Here is an 18,597-nt window from a genome sequence, read left to right as displayed (position 1 = left end):
CTTAAGTTCTTATGTCAACAGCTATGGCATTGTACTGCCAAAAACAGTGCTTTTAGGCTTTCCATGTTTTCTTTTCTGTCTGTTTTAGTCACATGACACACACAGTAGTTAGTACTTGATTGCATAACCATTATTGTTGATGACTGCAGCCATGCATCTTGGCATGCTCTCCACCATGCTCTCTGACATTGTTCTGCTGTCACAGCAGCCCATTCCTGTTGCACAAATTCTAACTAATTTTCTTTGTTTTTGGGCTTGTGGTTCTACATTTTGCGTTTGATGATTTTCCACAGGTTTTTAATTGGATTTAGATCTGGTGATTGAGCAGGCCAGGCATGGCTCCAATGTTCTGGTTCTCCATCCAGGCTTTAACTGACCTTGCCATGTGGTAAGGGGAATTGTGTTGTTGGATAATCCAGTCATTTGAGGCAGGAAAGAGTTTTCCAGCTAATGGAAGAAGACTGTTTTCAAGAGTAGCCCTGTACTTGACCTGGTTCATTCGCCCTTCACACAATTGCATTTGCCCTGTTCCACCCATACTGAAACAACCCCAGACCGTCACTGATCCACCCCCATGTTTTACTGTAGGGGTAAGACAGTCTGGTTTGTAGGCTTCTCCAGGCTTCCTCCTAACCAGTAAGTTGGCTGGAGTGGGCATCAACTGAAAATTGGATTCATCACTGAAGAGAACCATCAACAGTCTGAATCATCAACAATCCAATCCTTGTGATCCCCAACAAAAAGTAACTAGGCTTTCCTCTGCCTTTCGTTTTTGAAGGGATTCTTCCATGCCCTATGTGACTTCAGACCAGCTTCAGGAAGTCGACTTTTAAACTGTCCTTGTTGAGCAAGTCACATTTCTCGACAGTGCCCACTCATTTTTAAGGTCCCTGGAGGTCTGACGATGATTCCTGACACAGGAAAGGACGAGTGCACGGTCATCTCGTGGGGTAGAAAGATGTTTCCTGCTGCAACCAGCTGGCAATTTGGTAGTACCATGTTCAGCTTATTTTTTCTTGGTGTAATGAATGGCTGTCTAGTTTTTTCACTAACTGTCTCTCTCATGCCAATTTCTAGCAGTGCCAAGATGGCTGCCTTTGTGGATTCACATAATTCTTTTGTTTTAGGCATTATGTGAGAGCTGACAAGTTCTGAGTTGTGCTACGACTTGAAGGTAAGCAGGGAATCACTCTTGGCCTTTGCATGTGCAGTGCTGCTTATGACATGAAATGGCCCCCTATATTCCCTGTGAATGCAGTTAAGCTTCAACATGTCAAATCGGACATAAAGTGTTATCAGCTGCATTTTTGTTGTGTTCATTGTATTCTTCAAGAAATATACCTTTATTGGTAGCAGGCATTAAAATGAACAAGAAATTGAAAACAAGGTTGGTTTAATATCGTTTTCCATGACTGTGCATATATATATATATATATATATATATATATATATATATATATATATATATATATATATATATATATATATAGACACACACACACACACGGACAAAATTGTTGGTACCCCTCGGTTAATTAAAGAAAAATCCACAATGCTCACAGAAATTATTTGAATCTGACAAAAGTAATAATGAATAAAAATTAAGCAATGAAAATCAGACATTGCTTTTGAACCGTGGTTTAACAGAATTATTTTAAAAAATAAACTCCTGAAACAGGCCTGGACAAAAATGATGGTACCCTTAACTTATCCGTCTCTTCCATTTGTCATCAATTTTCCTCCTGCGGCCACGTCCAGGGAGGGTGGCTACAGTCCCATGGATCTTAAATTTCTGAATAATATGTGCAACTGTAGTCACAGGAACATCAAGCTGCTTGGAGATGGTCTTATAGCCTTTACCTTTAACATGCTTGTCTATAATTTTTTTTTCTAATCTCCTGAGACAACTCTCTCCTTCGCTTCCTCTGGTCCATGTTTAGCGTGGTACACACCATGTCACCAAACAGCACAGTGACTACTTGTAACCCTATAAATGGGCCGACTGACTGATTACAAGTTTGTAGTCACCTGTGATGCTAATTAGAGGACACACCTTGATGGAACATGTCCCTATGGTCACATTATTTTCAGTTTTTTCTAGGGGTACCATCATTTTTGTCCAGGCCTGTTTCATGAGTTGTTTTTTTTTTTTTTTTTAAATAATTCTGTTGAACCACAGTTCAAAAGCAATGTCTGATTTTCATTGCTTAATTTTCATAGAATTTTTATTTATTATTACTTTTGTCAGATTCAAGTTATTGCTGTGACCATTGTGGGTTTTTCTTTCATTAACTGAGGGGTACCAACAATTTTGTCCACATGTGTATATCTCCAGGACTTTGCGAGCATTTTTTGAGATTGTTGTGGCCTAAAATGCCTGAATTTGCGGCAGCTTTTCTAAAAAAATTGCAATTTAAGTTGCAATGATTTAAGTCTAATTGTTGTGTTGAAATTGCAGGAGACAGCGACAATTGCTAAAAAGTTGCATTTTTTGCAGCTTTTAGAACATGCTTCAAAATTTTAATTGACAGTACAACCCCTGGCAAAAATTATAGAATCACCAGTCTGGGAGGATGCTCAGTGGTTTAATTGTGTAGAAAAAAAAGCATTTTACAGACATGCCAGAAAACCGAAGTCATTTAAAATGGAAATTTTCTGGCTTTAAGAAACACTTTAAGAAATCAAAAAAATAAATAAATTGTGAATCATGGACTTAAAGAGTGATAAACAGTACTCTACATCAATCTGGCTGCAACTTTCTGATTGCTGTCGCCAGATCAGCTTTGCAGGCTGGAGTCTTGGACTCATGGGCCATTTTCTTCAATTTCCACCTCAGATTTTCAGTTGGATTGAGATCCGGACTGTTTGCAGGCCATGACATTAACCTTATGTGTCTTTCTTCAAGGAAAGTTTTCACAGTTTTTGCTCTATGGCAAGATACATTATCATCTTGAAAAATGATGTCAGCATCCCCAAACATACTTTTAATTGATGGAATAAGAAAAGTATCCAAAATGTCAACGGAAACTTGTGCATTTATTGAAGATGTAATGACAGCCATCTGCCCAGTGCCTTTACCTGACATGCAGCCCCATATCATCAATAACTGTGGAAATTTGCATGTTTTCTTCAGGCAGTCGGTTTCAGAAATCTCATAGGAACGGCATCACACAAAAGTTCCAGCATCATCACCTTGCCCAATGCAGATTTGCGATTCATCATTGAATAGGACTTTCATCCAGTCATCCACAGTCCATGACTGCTTTTCCTTTTCTGGTTAGGTGTTAATGATGGCTTTCGTTTAGCTTTTCTGTATGTAAATCCCATTTCCTTTATGCGGGTCACAGACGTTAACTCCAGTTTCCGGCATTTGTTCCTCAGTTGTTTTGCTGTACATTTTCTGTTTTCAAGACATATTGCTTTAAGTTTTCTGTCTTGACGCTTTCATGTCTTCCTTGGTCTACCAGTATGCTTGCCTTTTACAACCTTCCCATGTTGTTTGTACTTGGTCCAGATTTTAGACACAGTTGACTGTGAACAACCAACCATTTACACAAATGGTCCTATACCACGGTGGGAAATTAGCACCAGCCAGATACTGGTTTAACATGAAGTGGTTGGTAGATTTAAGGCACAAAATGATTACTATTTAATGAAACACATTTGGACATATCTGTCAGTGGCAATTTCACATCCTGGCACACACGTATTCACATGCTCACGCTCATAGTTTGTCATGTCAGTTCAGAAGAAAGGCACTCAGAGAGCGCAGTGCTCTGCCAAGACTATTCATTCCCTGACCTTGTGCTGAGCACAGGCATGTGTTATGCATGTGTATGTTATGCACGGATACCGAATTGCCTGACCTAAATATGTAGCGAGCAGCAGGAATTGATGGGACTCAGAAACACCCCCACAATTTAATCAATTGTTCCTTGTATCATTTCCGGTAAGTCCACATTGGTGGATTTGTAGTAGGATTGCAATCGTGATCATCAGCAGGCAGATGAGGTAGTGTTCATTTGTTGTCATGGTTACCTTGCCACTATCTCAAAGGGAGATCCTTAACAAATCCGTGGATCCAGACTATAAGTCGCATCGCTGCCAAAATCTAATCATTTGGTCCTTGTGTCATTTCTGACCTTCCCTGAATATTTCATCCAAATCTGTTTCTCTGTTTTTGAGTAATGTGGCTAACAGAGGAATGATTCACATACACCGATCGTCACATAACTCCGCTGCGTTCCTTGGCGGAGTAATTTGTCTAACTTACCTTCTTTCTTTCAGTGCTCACAACAGATCTGGATGCAACAGCTTCCGTCACGGTGATTTGTCTGGTCTGTGGTCCACTTCTTTTAGCCAATCTCCTAATATGTTTTGCGGTGGAAAATTGTCAATCGATGATTTATTTTGTATTCCACCACAATATTGCATGGGGTGCAAAACAGATTTCCTCCGCTTTCATGAAGAACATCAGGGAATTGTTTTGCATGGTCTTTAGCAGTAATTTTTGATGGTAAATGAGAGACATTAGAATCGGATATGTCTGCATCTTCAAACCATAAACAAGGAAGTGAATTTGGTGACATACCTGCATTACGTTTGCGCTGAGGATTGGTATGATTGGTGGAACCCCAAAATTGCGGAAAAGTTACGGTGATTGGACAAAATTGCAAGGTTGCACAGAATTCGCAGAGATTGGTTGAATTTGCATGAATTGGTGTGATCGCAATATTGCAAATTCATAGAGGGATGTATATATGTATATATACATATGTATATTCTTATAGTCTCTGCAACAAGAGAAGTATAACTTTTGCCAAAACGGCACAGACATCAAGGTGCACATCAGATGTTAGGGGATCAAGACATCCTGATGAAAACGGCCTACTGGAACAAAACACACATGCATAAGGACTGAGAGTAAGGAATTATTTAAATGTTACTAAAACAGCAGACCCAAGAATAGTGAATACATGGGACGTAGCTGGCAGAACTTTGGCAAGCTACCAACCAGAGCTGTGATAAGTATAGAAAAGAGCATAAATTGATCTTCAAGCAGTATAGACAATCAAGTTTTGCAGACGCCGAAAGTATATAAGACCACTGTTCTAGTTTCTGCATCTGCCACTACACAAGTGTCTAATAGCTAGCAGGTCAGAGCTGTGACATGAATAGAAAAAGACTACTGTCATATGTCGAACTGAAGACACTTGAACAGAATGGGAACACTACTGAGCAGCAAGAACACACTGAGCTGACCCCAACACAGGAGAGCTGAGTTAAGGACCTACATGTCACCCCAGCACCAGTGATGACTGCTTTATGACTAGTGGTCATGACACAATGGTGGTCATACTGCATTGCCTTACTGCTTAGTAGTTTTCTAAATCTATTGAAGCTTCTCAATCTACAGAGGTGATACTAGCTTCATTCTACTTGGGCTTGGGCTTCCAACTACCAATATGGATGTTGTTCTATTGCTCATAATAGTTCCCAGATGTGTTGCATGAAACCTCTCCTTTGGGTTTGCTGCTGTGGCAGTATTTACCAGTTCGCTATTCTCCATCCTTGTGCATGTATGTCTTGTTCTAGTAGCCAACTTCTCTATAGCCTGCTAGATGCCAGCTCAGTTCACCATGTTGCCCCTTTCTTAAATCGATGCCTTTTAGTTTGTGTAGACAAATCTGGATTTAATTTGTATATCTTCATGCAGACCCCTCTTGTGCCCAAATTAAGTTTTGTGCTATGTCCACACATTGGGCTCTCGCTCTCTCTCTCTCTTTCTCTGTGTACGCGCAGACAGTCATGTTGTCCCTCATACCAAATACAGTAATACTCAAAGGGCTTCCATGGATGTTTCTGAAAAGGGTGGCTGTGACTTTGCACTTTTTATTGGATACAGCAGTCAGTTACACATTGGGCTGTAACACCATGCCACTGATGGGATAGGATTGGATGGGATGTGGATGGCAGAGAATCATCTCATGCAGTCTCTCGTCATAGCAAGCATTTGTTTTGAGCACCATTTGTTATGCTGGCACATGTGCAGTCAGTGACTTGCAGTGTGAACAGCCTGCATAGTTGCAAATTTGGGGTAGCATGTGGATGTGCATGTGGGTGGATGATGAAATTTACATTACGTGTACTCTTACAGAACCTTAGAAAGCATAGACTGGCCCATTCAGTGGATCATTAAGTACTTGTGGGCCCAGAAAGTATTTAAGACCAGTGTTCTACTTTCTGCTCTGCAAGTATACAAGTGTCTGCTAGGGTTCCAAGAGTTTGCTCAGACCAAAATTTGTGTCCTTAACTACATTACAAGGGCAATAGCAACCGTGCTTGGCAGTAGTTCATGCTCGGAATACGTAAATAGGACCTACTGCACACGTATGGGACAGAATCGTCTAAGCTGACTCATGTGGACTGAAAATGTAATAACAGCCATACATTTGTTAGTCTCCACAGCTGTCTGTATGTGCATGCCACAAGAGTATATCAAGGCTTCACACTGACGGATAAATAGATTTATGCTGCACACCATCCTGACAATCCAGTGTTCTATCTATTCATCTTATTATGATGAAATATGATTTCAACCAATTGTCTCATATAAACAGTTGTTGTTTTTTCATCACGATATACTAGCAATGTAGTTGTACAGTGCAGTGGAAAATTGCCTTATGAATGGCACCACATCAAATTTGTAATTTTACAAATCCAATAATAATGATGAAACAATAGCCCTGGATGTATTCATCTGTCATTTCAATTATGCATTAAAGCCCTTGAATATAATATGATACCATAAACCTCAAATGTTGGGATGTTATTTAAGAGTAAAATTCTGATCTGTTTATGAAAGATAAAATATTTTTATGTCACATCATTCGTCTTATTAGGGAGATTTTTTGTTTCAGTCTCACAGCAAGACATCTGCAGCATTCACATTCTTGTGTGTATGGATGTGTCCCCATTAATGCACATAGAATACATACATTATTGCACAAATCATTAAAGTAAAAGTAGAGTCACTGTATGAAGCCACTGCATTTTCTAAATTGCAGACTATGATTGGTTATGTAGTTATGGGACTTTTTGGGTGAAGTTTTCCCTTCACCACAACTCACATTTACTCTGCTGGACTATTTAAAGGGTTGGTTACCTAAATTACTATTAAATAAATTTAGGAAAAACATGAACTTTCAAAGCACACGTTTAGCTTTATAAATTTTCATGAAGAACACTAATTCCAAATCATACAATTTGAGAACCACTGGTCCAGTTTTCCAGCCCTCACTAGACAATGGCATGACCCTAGCAGCGTCTCACATTTGATTTTTATTATACTCCTCAATAAGTTGAAATTTGCATTCAACATGTTAACTAAAAACTAATGGGCTGGCCTAAGCCACCACTGCATCAAGAATATATACTGCATGTAATTGATAAAATAGTGGTCTCTAGGTTAATATCAAATGTAAGCTATTTGTACTGAATGGTAGCTCATCTTTTACTCCAAAACATGCCAAAGGGAGAACCACAGCTGGAACGGAGCACTGTGGTCCCTTTAAGGCCGGACCGGATCCTCCCTGCCCAGACACGGCAGCAGGCAGTGGCCTAGGCGTCGCTCTCTTCCCGTTAGCGAACAGTACAGATCTGGTAGCAGAGCGGTGGAAAGACGTCTGACCACCCGAGTCGTCGCTACTCTGTTTACTAGGCTTTTTCAAAGACCCTTAAAGGAATTTGCAGCGAGGGAAGGCGGAGGAAGGAGACAGCCGGGTATCTGGACATCCAGACGGCCGCACAGCTGCTGCCGCAAAGCCCGCTTCTGCTGCACACACAATTTCCAACAGTCTCTCTAAAGTCTACCAACCACGACCCCTCTCTTTTGCCGGATGTTTGCCTGTACTGTAGAGTTACCATGGACTGGATGAAAGAGGACTGACGTTCAGATCTCCCTGTTTAATAAAGTGGCCTCTGGAGGAGCAACGGCGAGCCTTTCACAGCCCGAACCCAGGAGAGTGACAGCAGCAGCGGCAGCAGCAAAATGTCTGTCCCTGTAAGTATGTCAGCCCCGACGCTCAGCAGACACTTTCTGTACGTCGGTGTTTGGTTCTTCAGTAGACACCCAGCTACACAGAAGGAAGCACCTCGGCTATGAAAATGCCAGGTTTCACAACTACAGCGACTGTGTTGGTCGTTACAACAGCGAGCTACTGTGATAAGCTGAGTAACCCAGAATGTACATTAGCTCCCAGTAAAATGCTGTGCTCAGTTTGGCAGATCCGACTGGCTAGTTAGGTGCACTTCTAGCTAGCTACTGTAGGCTTACATATTAGCAGAGGGAGTGAGTGGGAAGTGTTTAAGGCCACATACTAGATACGTAGGGTTTCAGCTATCCCTGGCAGGTTTGACCTGTCCACACTCTTAGATAGCTGATGTTACTTCTGCACACAGTCTGAGATGTTTTAGTGCAGGCTGCTCCAAATGGCCTTGATGGAGGTTGTTTCGTTGCTCTTCATCACATTCCTGAGATTCTGTTTCCAAACTAAGCCTACAGGGTTTGATTGCCAGCTCTGTGTGTGTCAGTATTATGTTATGCATGTTCGTTACTCTTGCCAGTCTCAGCTATACCACCAATGGAAAATGTATTGTTGTACTACCAGGATTGATTGATATTGGTGTTATTTGCAGTACATATGAAAAATACAGGCATTTTCACCAGATGACTTCAATAACTATCTGGAAAGAATTCGTTTTTCTAGAGTGACTGGGGTGATTTTGTAGAGGAGTAAATCTGCATCAAAAAAGTGATTTTAACAGAAAAAAGCCATTTGGAAAATTTCTGATATGGTGTATCACTGTTAAAAATATTCAGAATAGTCTTTTTTTTTGTCTTGAATGGCATTTAGATCTGGCTTTGCATTTATCATAAAGAGCTTTGTGGTGCTGAATCAAATGGTCAAACACCATTAACACAACTTGCGTTTGTTTTTGCAACCCGATTTTCCTTTTCAGTGTTTCTCTCCTGTTCCTTGCTGATTTTGCTGTTCACATGCTGAGCCAGCTTGTCAACAACTCCGTCTGTGTCTTGTATATGAAGTGATTTACATCAGGATCAAAAACTACTGAGTCAGTAACTTTGCTTACACAGCCAAACATTGAGCAAGCGCAGGCAGACATAGCAAGCCAGCTACCATCCAATGGCAAAAAGGCTTGGTGTATGTCTTGTAGCTTTTTGTTCTACAAATCTCTCACACAGCATCTGCCAGTCTGAAAGTTAGTCCTCTTCATCCGCTTGCTCGGTCTCTTTGTCTTATACTCCTTGTAACCTCATCCATCAGAGTGCTCTTCTGTCCCTTAATCTCTGCTATGTCTGTACTGAGAATGCCAAGGTATGTTCTTTTTATAGGCAGCTGGAGACTCATAGTTGGTGGTTCGATTTATTTATATAGCGCAGGTTCACAACATATGTCATCTCACAGCTCTTAGCATGGTAAGGTACAAACCATATGAATTATCAGCAGAGAACTGAAAACCCAACAATCACAAAGTTGCCTTTGGATTCCCTATGAGCGGCGATAGGAAAGAACAGAAAAAAACTCTAGAATAGGGAGGCAAAAAAAACCTCAGACAGAACCAGGCTCAGGGAAGGCAGCTGTCTATTCAATTCAGTTCAATTCAATTTTATTTATATATCGCCAATTGCAAATCAAATTATCTCAAGATGCAAGCCCTAAGGCGTGAGAGTAGGGATAAGGGGGATGGGGATAGCAGGGGGTGAGGCCAGCAGCTGCAGATCAGAGATGTGTAGCTTCAAATCCAGAGACATCCATGGAGAGGACAAGCACAGGACACAGGGTTAGTGATTTGTAATGGTGATATATACACGACCATTCAAAAGTTTTGGGTCACTTATTTTTGAAAGAAGCACAGTTTTTTCAATGAAGAGAACATTAATCAGAAATACAGTCTAGACATTGTTAGTGTGGTAAACGACTATTCTAGCTGGAAACAGCTGATGTTTAATGGAATACCTATATAGGGGTACAGAGGCCCATTTCCAGCAACCTTCACTTCTGTGTTCTAATGGTTAATGGTACATTGTGTTAGCTAATTGTCTTGAAAGGCTTATTGATGATTAGAAAACCCTTGTGCAATTATGTTAACACATGAATAAAAGTGTGAGTTTTCATGGAAAACACAAAATTGCCTGGGTGACCACAAGTGTAACTGTATGGAAAAAAAGAGCAGAGGAATGGAGCCCAGTGCATCGTAGGAATTCCCCGGCATTCTTAACCTATAGCGGCATAACTAATGGACAGCTCAGGTGATCCTGAGCAGCTATAACTATAAGCTTTATCAAATAAGTTTTAAGCCTAATCTTAAAAGTAGAGAGGGTGTCTGCCTCCCGAACCCAAACTGAGAGAGCATTCCACAGCAGAGGAACTGATAACTGAAGGATCTGCCTCCCATTCTACTTTTGGAAACTCTGGGAACCATAAGTAAACCTCCAGTCTGTGAGTGAAGGGCTGTGTTAGGATAATATAGTACAAGAAGCTCTTTAAGATAGCTTGGTCATTAAGAGTTTAATATGTAAGGAGCAGGATTTTAAATTCTGTTGTGGATTTTACAGATGGAGGTTTTTAAGAGAATTATTGGGACATCTTGATAATAAGGAATTACAACAGTCCAGCTTTGCAGTTTCAAATGCCTGGACTAGTGTTTCACCATCTCTCAGAGACAAGATGTTTGTGATTTATACAGTATTATATAGATGAAAGAAGGCCATCTTTCTAACTTGTTATATTTGTGTGACATATCGACTTATCCTAATCAAAAATAACTCCAAGCTTTTTACAGTAAAGCTGGAGGCTAAGGCAATGTCATCTAGAGTAATATGTGGTTAAACGTGTGTTTCTGAGGTACCTCAGTAACCTCAATTCTGTCTGAATTTAAATGAAGAAAATTACAGGTCAGCTACTAGCTTCTAGCATGCAGGACCACAGCTGCTGTGCATGTCCATCGCCTGCTGGGAGGCAGTAGTGGAAACAAATGCCATCACATCTTTGCTTGGCTTGGTGCCCACAAAGCAGACCAACCCCGGCCATGGAGAGAGCCTGTTGATGTTTTAGGTTGTAGTTCCAATAATGGGTAGTAGATGCTGGCTCAAAGAAATATGTGTAGAGAAATGTGTACGTGCGTGTGTGTATATATATATATATATATATATATATATATATATATATATATATATATATATATATATATATATATATATATATATATAAATAAAATATATTTTTTTTTAAATAGCATTTTTAAAAAATTGCTCTTTATATTTGTCAGAATGTTGTTTTTTTTTTTTTTAAATGTGTTTTGTGTTCAGGTCTCATGACCTATTTGCGCAACTTCTAATATTGGTGATTTTGTAAGTTGGTGTTCCAAGCAGGAGCTGCTGAAACCTCTTGGGAATGTTTTGAGGTGTCAAGTTAAATATCTGTTGCCATCACATCTAGCTGTGGTGGCTCTAGAAATGAGCATTAGTTGCGGTATGGAAAGGTGTTTACAATCACTGAGGTGCAGAAGTGGTGGCTGCTGTTCATTTTCTCAGTGTGGATGTGCAATGATCTGCTTAACTTGGTATGTACACATGGACCTCCTCACTCCTACTAATGGACAAGATACACTGGAGATTCCGATCCCTCTTTGTGTGACAAGTGTGTGTAACTGAAAGGCAGAAAGTGTGATGATAAAATTAACCCTTCAAAGGGTATTGAATGCATGTAGTTTGGGATGGTGGGCATGTCCTCTTTAATCCACCATATTTTTGTTTAGGTTTTGATGTTCACTTGTTAGATGATGACCCAGATGCAGACACACAGGACAGTTTTCCACCAATAAAAAGCAAGCTTTAATACCTAAGCTAGCACCAAAATAGTTAGTGTAAAAATCTTATCAAAAACAAAACAAACAGAAAATCCTATGCCAGGGAATAATGCGTGTATAATGCATAGACTGTATATAAAGATGGGCGTAGCTACCGTGACGTCACCCGTTGGTTTTTGCACTGAGAAAATGAAGCCCGGATTTTGCTACTTCCTGGTTGACATCTTGGATTTCTCTGGAGCCAGAGACGAAAAAAAGATTGTCAGAGGGCAGAGCCGGAGAGCAGTGATTGGTCAAACTGACTGAGAGCCGAGGACTCTCTGTCCCGCCCACATCTTGCCGAGGACTCTGTCCAGCCCACATCTACCGGCTTCTGCTGTTTACCGACACTGCTGCTAACAACGTTCGCCTCCAAAAGTGAAGATAAACTCTGCAGGTAAGTGTTAAAGTCATCTTTGTAACTTCTTGTACTCTTCTCTACATCTGGACAATATCTCATATAAAGCAGTGACCTACATTGTAGAGACCATGCATTGTAGAGAGTATTTTCTCCACAACAGCATGTGGTCAGATAACTGTGTGGAGCTCATGTTAATGCTAATGATACATTAGAATAAAAAGAATAAACTTTTTTGCCCCTCTAAGGCAGTAAAATGCTCTTTGGCCTCAACCAGGGCAACAAACATTTCCATAATATTAAAAATTAGGACAAAAAAAACAACACTCTATTGTGTTTCATTCATATTCTGCTGTGTTCACTCTCATATTTAATGTTCCAGCAGTTCGAATGAAAGAACTTTGGAGATCTTTTCCTCACTCTTAGTCTTTTCCTTCCAGCCTTGGTTTGGATCGTTGGGAACATCTAGTCTGATGGACTGAGAACTACAGCGAACATGAACATCCAGCTGTGGTTGTCTGAAGAATTTTCTGTCCTTCATCGCTGTGAGGAAGAGCATCACTGATGTCCTCCTCACCCTTCCAGTAATAACAATGATGCTGCAGATTTAGCTCCTCTTCAGAATACAACTTGTCTTGGTGACTGTTTGGTATTTACACTTCACTGTCAGAAACGCATTATTTATTTCATCCATTTATTACATATGTTTACACAACTTTACAGTTCACAGTTGTTAAATAATGTAGTTATTTAATGTGCAGTAAAGGTAATAATGAAGCTCTTGACCCGAATGTGTTGATGTTTTAATGCTGCATATCTGCTATTAATAAGTAGAACATTGTATTCTGTACTGTATTTCTGCTACAACAACAGAGATGAAGTTAAAGGTGATAAATGGAACCCATGAATGCAAAAAACAGAATAATAAACAGCTGAAAGAATTGGTCTGTTCTCTGTAAGTGAAAGTTAAACAGGAAGTGGTTCACTGAGGATGTTGTCCATTCAGTCTCCTTCGCATCCAGATGAGGTTTTCCTTCTGCTGGCTTCACTCAGAAGATCCTCACAGTGAGTATGAGACACCTGAGATGATGACAGACGTCACAGTATCAGCATCAACAGCAGAGGTTCATTTTAAAGTGACCCTGGAAAGATTTTTTTATTTCATATAGTTTTCCAAGCACAGAAAGGTCTGTAGTCACTGTAGCTTTAGGGGAGAGGATTTTATTCTTCTTCTTATCTGTGCTGTAATTTCAATGTAATAACTGTAGTGTTAATCATTACTTTGATCATATTCTGGGAGTTTATTTTTGCAGTCTACACTGCAGTAAGAAGTACTGCAACATGTGAATCAGTCATTAAACAACGTTAACCGTTAATGGAGTAGATTTACTGTTTTCTCCAGTTTAACATCAGAGACTCAGCAGATATTCAGGACTAATGACGGTACAGAACCTTAACCTTACTGTTTTAATCACATTTAGGTTTTCTAAATGTTACATTAATGTGAACCAGCGTCTCCACTGACAGTTTTATTAACATTACACTAACACAACACACTTCAGCTGTTTACATGAAACAAAACATCGTTAGCTTAATGCTACATTTAATCAGGCTACAACTGAGCAGCTAGCTCGGTTAGCATCACTAATTCACATTAAAGCTAATATTTACTGGATGCTAACTCTCTTCTCTGGTCAATACACACAGAAATAAACTCCACCAACATTTGGAGTGCATGGAACACATTATATCTGACACTAAAGCTGCATATAAAGTGCATTAAACCCGGCACCGATAAGAAAATAAACACTTACCGAACTATCAGAGTCCTTTCAGTGTCTCCTGGTAGAATCAGCCAAAGGTAGAAAACTGGTTAAAACAAGCCAAATGGCAGAAATACTATCTGTGGAAAATGTTCTGCTGCTTCACCGATAAATAAACCAACAGTGATCATATCAGAGTTAATCCAAAGGAGAATAGAGTTTACGGTGAATAAGTGTCTGGGCTGCCTCCTCCATAGGACATGTCAATCACTCCAGACCAGACTGTCAGTCAAGTACCCTGCCCCCTTGCTTCGCAAAACTTTAACGCTCTGTATAAAATTCAGTATTGATTTATTTGAAGCTCGGCCACCTGATCTCTTGTTTTAACCATGAAATCTATCGTCTATCGTATTTTAGGTTTTTCCATTTAGAATTGGGTTCTATGGAGCCAGAGCTTTTTGGTGTGATATTGCAAATTTTTTGACACTTCAGGTAGGCTCAATTTTTGGAGCCAGGCGCTACGTCCATCTTTATATACAGTCTATGGTATAATCCGTGTATGGTTCGCTCATTCGTTTTTCCATTTCAAAATAAAATCTAAAAAGCCAATTAGCTGTGTTGTTTTTTTCTTTTTCAGTTTTTAAAACCTAAATGTAGAAATGTATTATTTAGCTAATGAAAAAAAAACACAATGTTGGATTGTTGCTCTAGCTTTTTAAACCCGACATACAAAATACAGCTGTTGTTTTAATTTGTTGCAATACCGGAAGTGCCCGAAGTCGCCGAGGAAGAACAGTTTTGAGCCGATCTGGGCCGCGAACACATCAAGAATGGCTGTACTTGAGCACTTTAACAATTTCATTTGCAAGCTCTTTCAGAGTGGCGAAACCCATGCAGAAATCAGCAACACTTTTTGTCGCCATGGAGCTCCACATCGGAAACCTTTTTGGCTGAGAGAGCCACGAAAGCCACATATTTTAAAATAAATTTCAATGAGAGCCATAGAATATTTTTTTTAAAGACTGAATAGCCTACAATTAAATGCGTGTATATTTAAGAGCGCAGAGAGCGCAGTACTCCACCAAGACTGTTCATTCCTCAATTTGTGTATTCAGAAATCACGGCAACATAGAATCTGACCATTTAAAAAAGATCAACCCACAAACTAAATAAATAAAAAATTACCTTGCATGAGCTCAGGCATGTGTTGTGCAAGGGTAAGTTATATCCAAATACCGAACTGCGTGACCGAAATATGTAGCGATTTGAGTGAAAAATGAACTGATACAGCGTTCACTTGTTGTCATGGTTACAGCGACGCCATGCCGGCCGCTATATCTCACAATGGGAAATCATTAACAAAGCTGTGGATCCAGAACATAAGCCGTATCACTGCCAAAATCTGATGAGGTGGTCCTTGTGTCATTTCTGACCTTCCCTGAGAATTTCATCCAAATCTGTTGGTCCGTTTTTGAGAAATGTTGCACACGGACAGACAGATTCACAGTAAGCTGATCATCACATAACTCTGCCCTGTTCCTTGGCGGAGTAATAAGTCTTTGAATGTATTCTTTTTAATAACGTTACACTGCAGCTGACCAATAAATAAAATACTTCTCACCATTAATACAACGGTGAATTCTTCTGTCCATTCATCCTGAAATGTACAGTACTCATCATCTTTTTTCTTTTCACCATCTTCTTCATCAAAAGGGTTTGCTCTGCATAAATTAGCTAGCTGACTATTTGATTAAAAGGAGGAAAGTTTACTTCTTGACTCCACAACGACCCGTGTAGGCTACCGCATTATCCAACAAAAATAGTGTTTCGGTGTTGGACCCTCCTGTACCCCGGAGGAGAGATTGGCTCTAGCCACCTGCAACCCTGAACAGGAGTGATAGAAATGGATGGATGGATGGATGGATGGATGGATGGATGGATGGATGGATTAAAATGCATGAGAATGTTTCATGTTTTTAACACTGTGATTTCTGTAGCATTTTACTTTAAAATGTCAGCAGAATTATTAATTATCGTGTTAAGACATGTCAGCTAAGATTTATCTGCAAGCCAGATGCAGTCATCAAAAGAGCAGAGGTGGGTAGGGTAGCCAAAAATTGTACTCAAGTAAGAGTAATGTTACTTCAAAATAATATCACTCAAGTTGAAATAAAAAGTAGTCATCCAAAAAATTACTCAAGTAAGAGTCAAAAAGTATTTGGTGAAGAGATTACTCAAGTACTGAGTAGCTGATTGTAATTTCCTATTTATTTTTTAGAAATGATGTGATCAGACAGACAAAAATGTAAAATAATGTGCAAATTCTGGTATTTCCAAATAATAAAATAAAAAAATAGGAAAAATAATCATCTTTACAAAATGACACATTACGGCACAAGAAACAGAAATTTCAAAATCAGTTTTTCACAACATAAAGCTTTAGAAACAAATACCTGTAGTAAGGTAACGTTTTTATGTTTGAACAGTGCAAACTACTTCCAGTGACAAGATACACTGCATGCTGTATTCCCCTAACCCTTTTATATATGTGTGTGTGTGTGTGTATATGTATATGTACACACACACACACACACACACACACACACACACACACACACACACACCCACACACATATATATACACACACATATATGGTACAGTACAGTACAGGTGAAATATTGTTAAAGCAAGGCACGATTGTGTGAAAATGGCTTCAAGTGGAAAAAAAAAAAAGTTTTAATTGTTGCTGTACTACCAAAGAAGATTATTTCCTTATCAAGCTGCTGAGATCTGTTTGAAGGTCTGCTGGGAAGCAGTCAGCATGCAGTGATCACAACATAGAGGAAACAGAGCATTCCTTTTGCCAGACAGAGGGGGAAGTTTGGGACACAAGCCAGAATATGTGTGTGTATGTAGACAGAGAAAGAGAGGATGTGATAGAGTAAAACTACTCACCACTCGTCCTGTGTGTGATCTGTACCTCTCTCAAACACATTCTTGGCCTCACTGGAAGAGTATAGCTATGAAATAAGGTCAGGATTGTTCCAACTCACATTACAAGAGTCTCCCACCAGGCCTAATGTAACAAGAGACCAGCTTCCTCAAACAGTTGTTAATTCAAAATTCCAAATAGGTCCTTTGGCTCCATTTATACAGTAGTTTCACATCATTCTTACATTCTTACTGGACTATATGTAGCGTTTCTGCTTTACTTAATGGGCACCAATTGCGGGTTAGGGAAAAAAGGCTTTAAGTTCCTGGCATGACTAATATCAGCCAAATGTACTTGGTCCACAGCAAGATTTTGTATCTTATTAACCACTGGCCAGATGTCATGGTATTTAGTACAGATATGGGCTTGTTTACATTTCAGCAAATGTTCATGCTCCCAAATGGGGAGAGACTATTGATTTTTGTTGATCTATATCACGTGACCTTCACTTTAGCATATCTTGAATTCACAATGCCCTTCAATTTAATACACAGATTGGAATAAATTCTGCTTGTATCGACTGACAGTTGTAATTCCAGGTACTGAATCTTGACATAGAACAGCTGAAAGTACAACATTGACATATCAATTCAAACTAAAGTAATTGTGAATGTGTTGACCCTCCTGCTCATTTTGCATTTTGTACATCCATGACTCCTTTTCTTGACTTCTTTCCTTATGTTGTAATCCCGCCCACCAGAGATGTGTGCGGAAGAAATGAGGAAGAGACACAAGAACAGAGGAGTCAACGCAACAGACATTTAAGAAAATAAGACATCCTTGCCTCAGAGCATCATTTTACATTAAATATGACCCGTGGCACAGCTGCATCATTGGTACATTGTTGCTACAGCCTACCGCTGTGTTTTATGTTATTTGTCGGATGAATAGAACAGTGTTCATGATTACTTACTGTATTCACAATGGCCCCTTTTTGACCAAGCAGGTTCCAGTGCTTATTTGGTGCCTGACTTAGCACCAGTTTTTTGTGTTTCCACCACCTAAGCATCAGCTCCAGGCTCCAAAAACTGGTGCTTTTCAGGCACCAACTCTTTGCTGGGCCAGAGTTAAGAACTGAATATGTCATAGGCTGGGGGCGGGGTTGCGGTGACCAATTCTCGACGGAAATGCAGAACTGTCATTTTTTAACAGCGGAACAAGTAGTAGTAGTAGTAGTGTTTAGTATTAGTGTTTTGAAACAGTAAATTTGGATGCCAAATCCAAGCAGCAGTGGTCTGAGGAGGAGACCCAGTACTTCCTGGCACTGCGGTCTTCAACTGAAATTCAGTCGACGTTAGTGAGAGCATTTCGGACCAAGCCGGTGTTCGAAAAGGTCCAGCGGGAGATGGCTGCGGCCCTGTACGAGCAGAGCCTTGACACGCTCCTCAATAAACTTATGACTTTTATAACTCAAAAAGGACTTGAGGGACCATAAAAAGGAGCTGGGACGCAGCAGTAGTCGGCCAAACGAATCCCCATTTTGAACTTCTGCAGTCTGTGATTCCGACTGGCGCTCTGAATGCCAATGAGTTGATGGACGAGGAGTCCACCG

At 39.9% G+C, this 18,597-nt stretch overlaps 1 protein-coding gene and 1 long non-coding RNA gene across 3 annotated transcripts in view; both read left to right on the top strand.

Annotated features, from left to right (window-relative positions):
* The first annotated feature begins 7,599 nt into the window (after window positions 1–7,599).
* The window catches only part of bcar1 (BCAR1 scaffold protein, Cas family member), a 92,093-nt gene continuing 81,095 nt past the window's right edge, over window positions 7,600–18,597 (top strand). The window contains exon 1 of one of the 2 annotated variants that reach the window (XM_035946877.2): window positions 7,600–8,062. In XM_035946877.2, the coding sequence (XP_035802770.2) occupies window positions 8,051–8,062 (12 nt within the window). In that variant the 5' untranslated portion in view covers window positions 7,600–8,050. The remainder of the gene's footprint in view (window positions 8,063–18,597) is intronic. The other variant, XM_023267416.3, reaches the window with a different exon arrangement.
* LOC129348538 (uncharacterized) lies at window positions 11,374–14,661 on the top strand. Its single transcript, XR_008601112.1, has 2 exons — window positions 11,374–12,328; window positions 12,730–14,661. It is a non-coding gene; the product is annotated as an uncharacterized LOC129348538 (long non-coding RNA).

The sequence above is a fragment of the Amphiprion ocellaris genome, chromosome 3 (genome assembly GCF_022539595.1).
Source record: "Amphiprion ocellaris isolate individual 3 ecotype Okinawa chromosome 3, ASM2253959v1, whole genome shotgun sequence".
Taxonomy (NCBI): domain Eukaryota; kingdom Metazoa; phylum Chordata; class Actinopteri; family Pomacentridae; genus Amphiprion; species Amphiprion ocellaris.
Note: the sequence above shows the minus strand (reverse complement) of the source record. Positions and strands in the feature narration are given on the sequence as shown.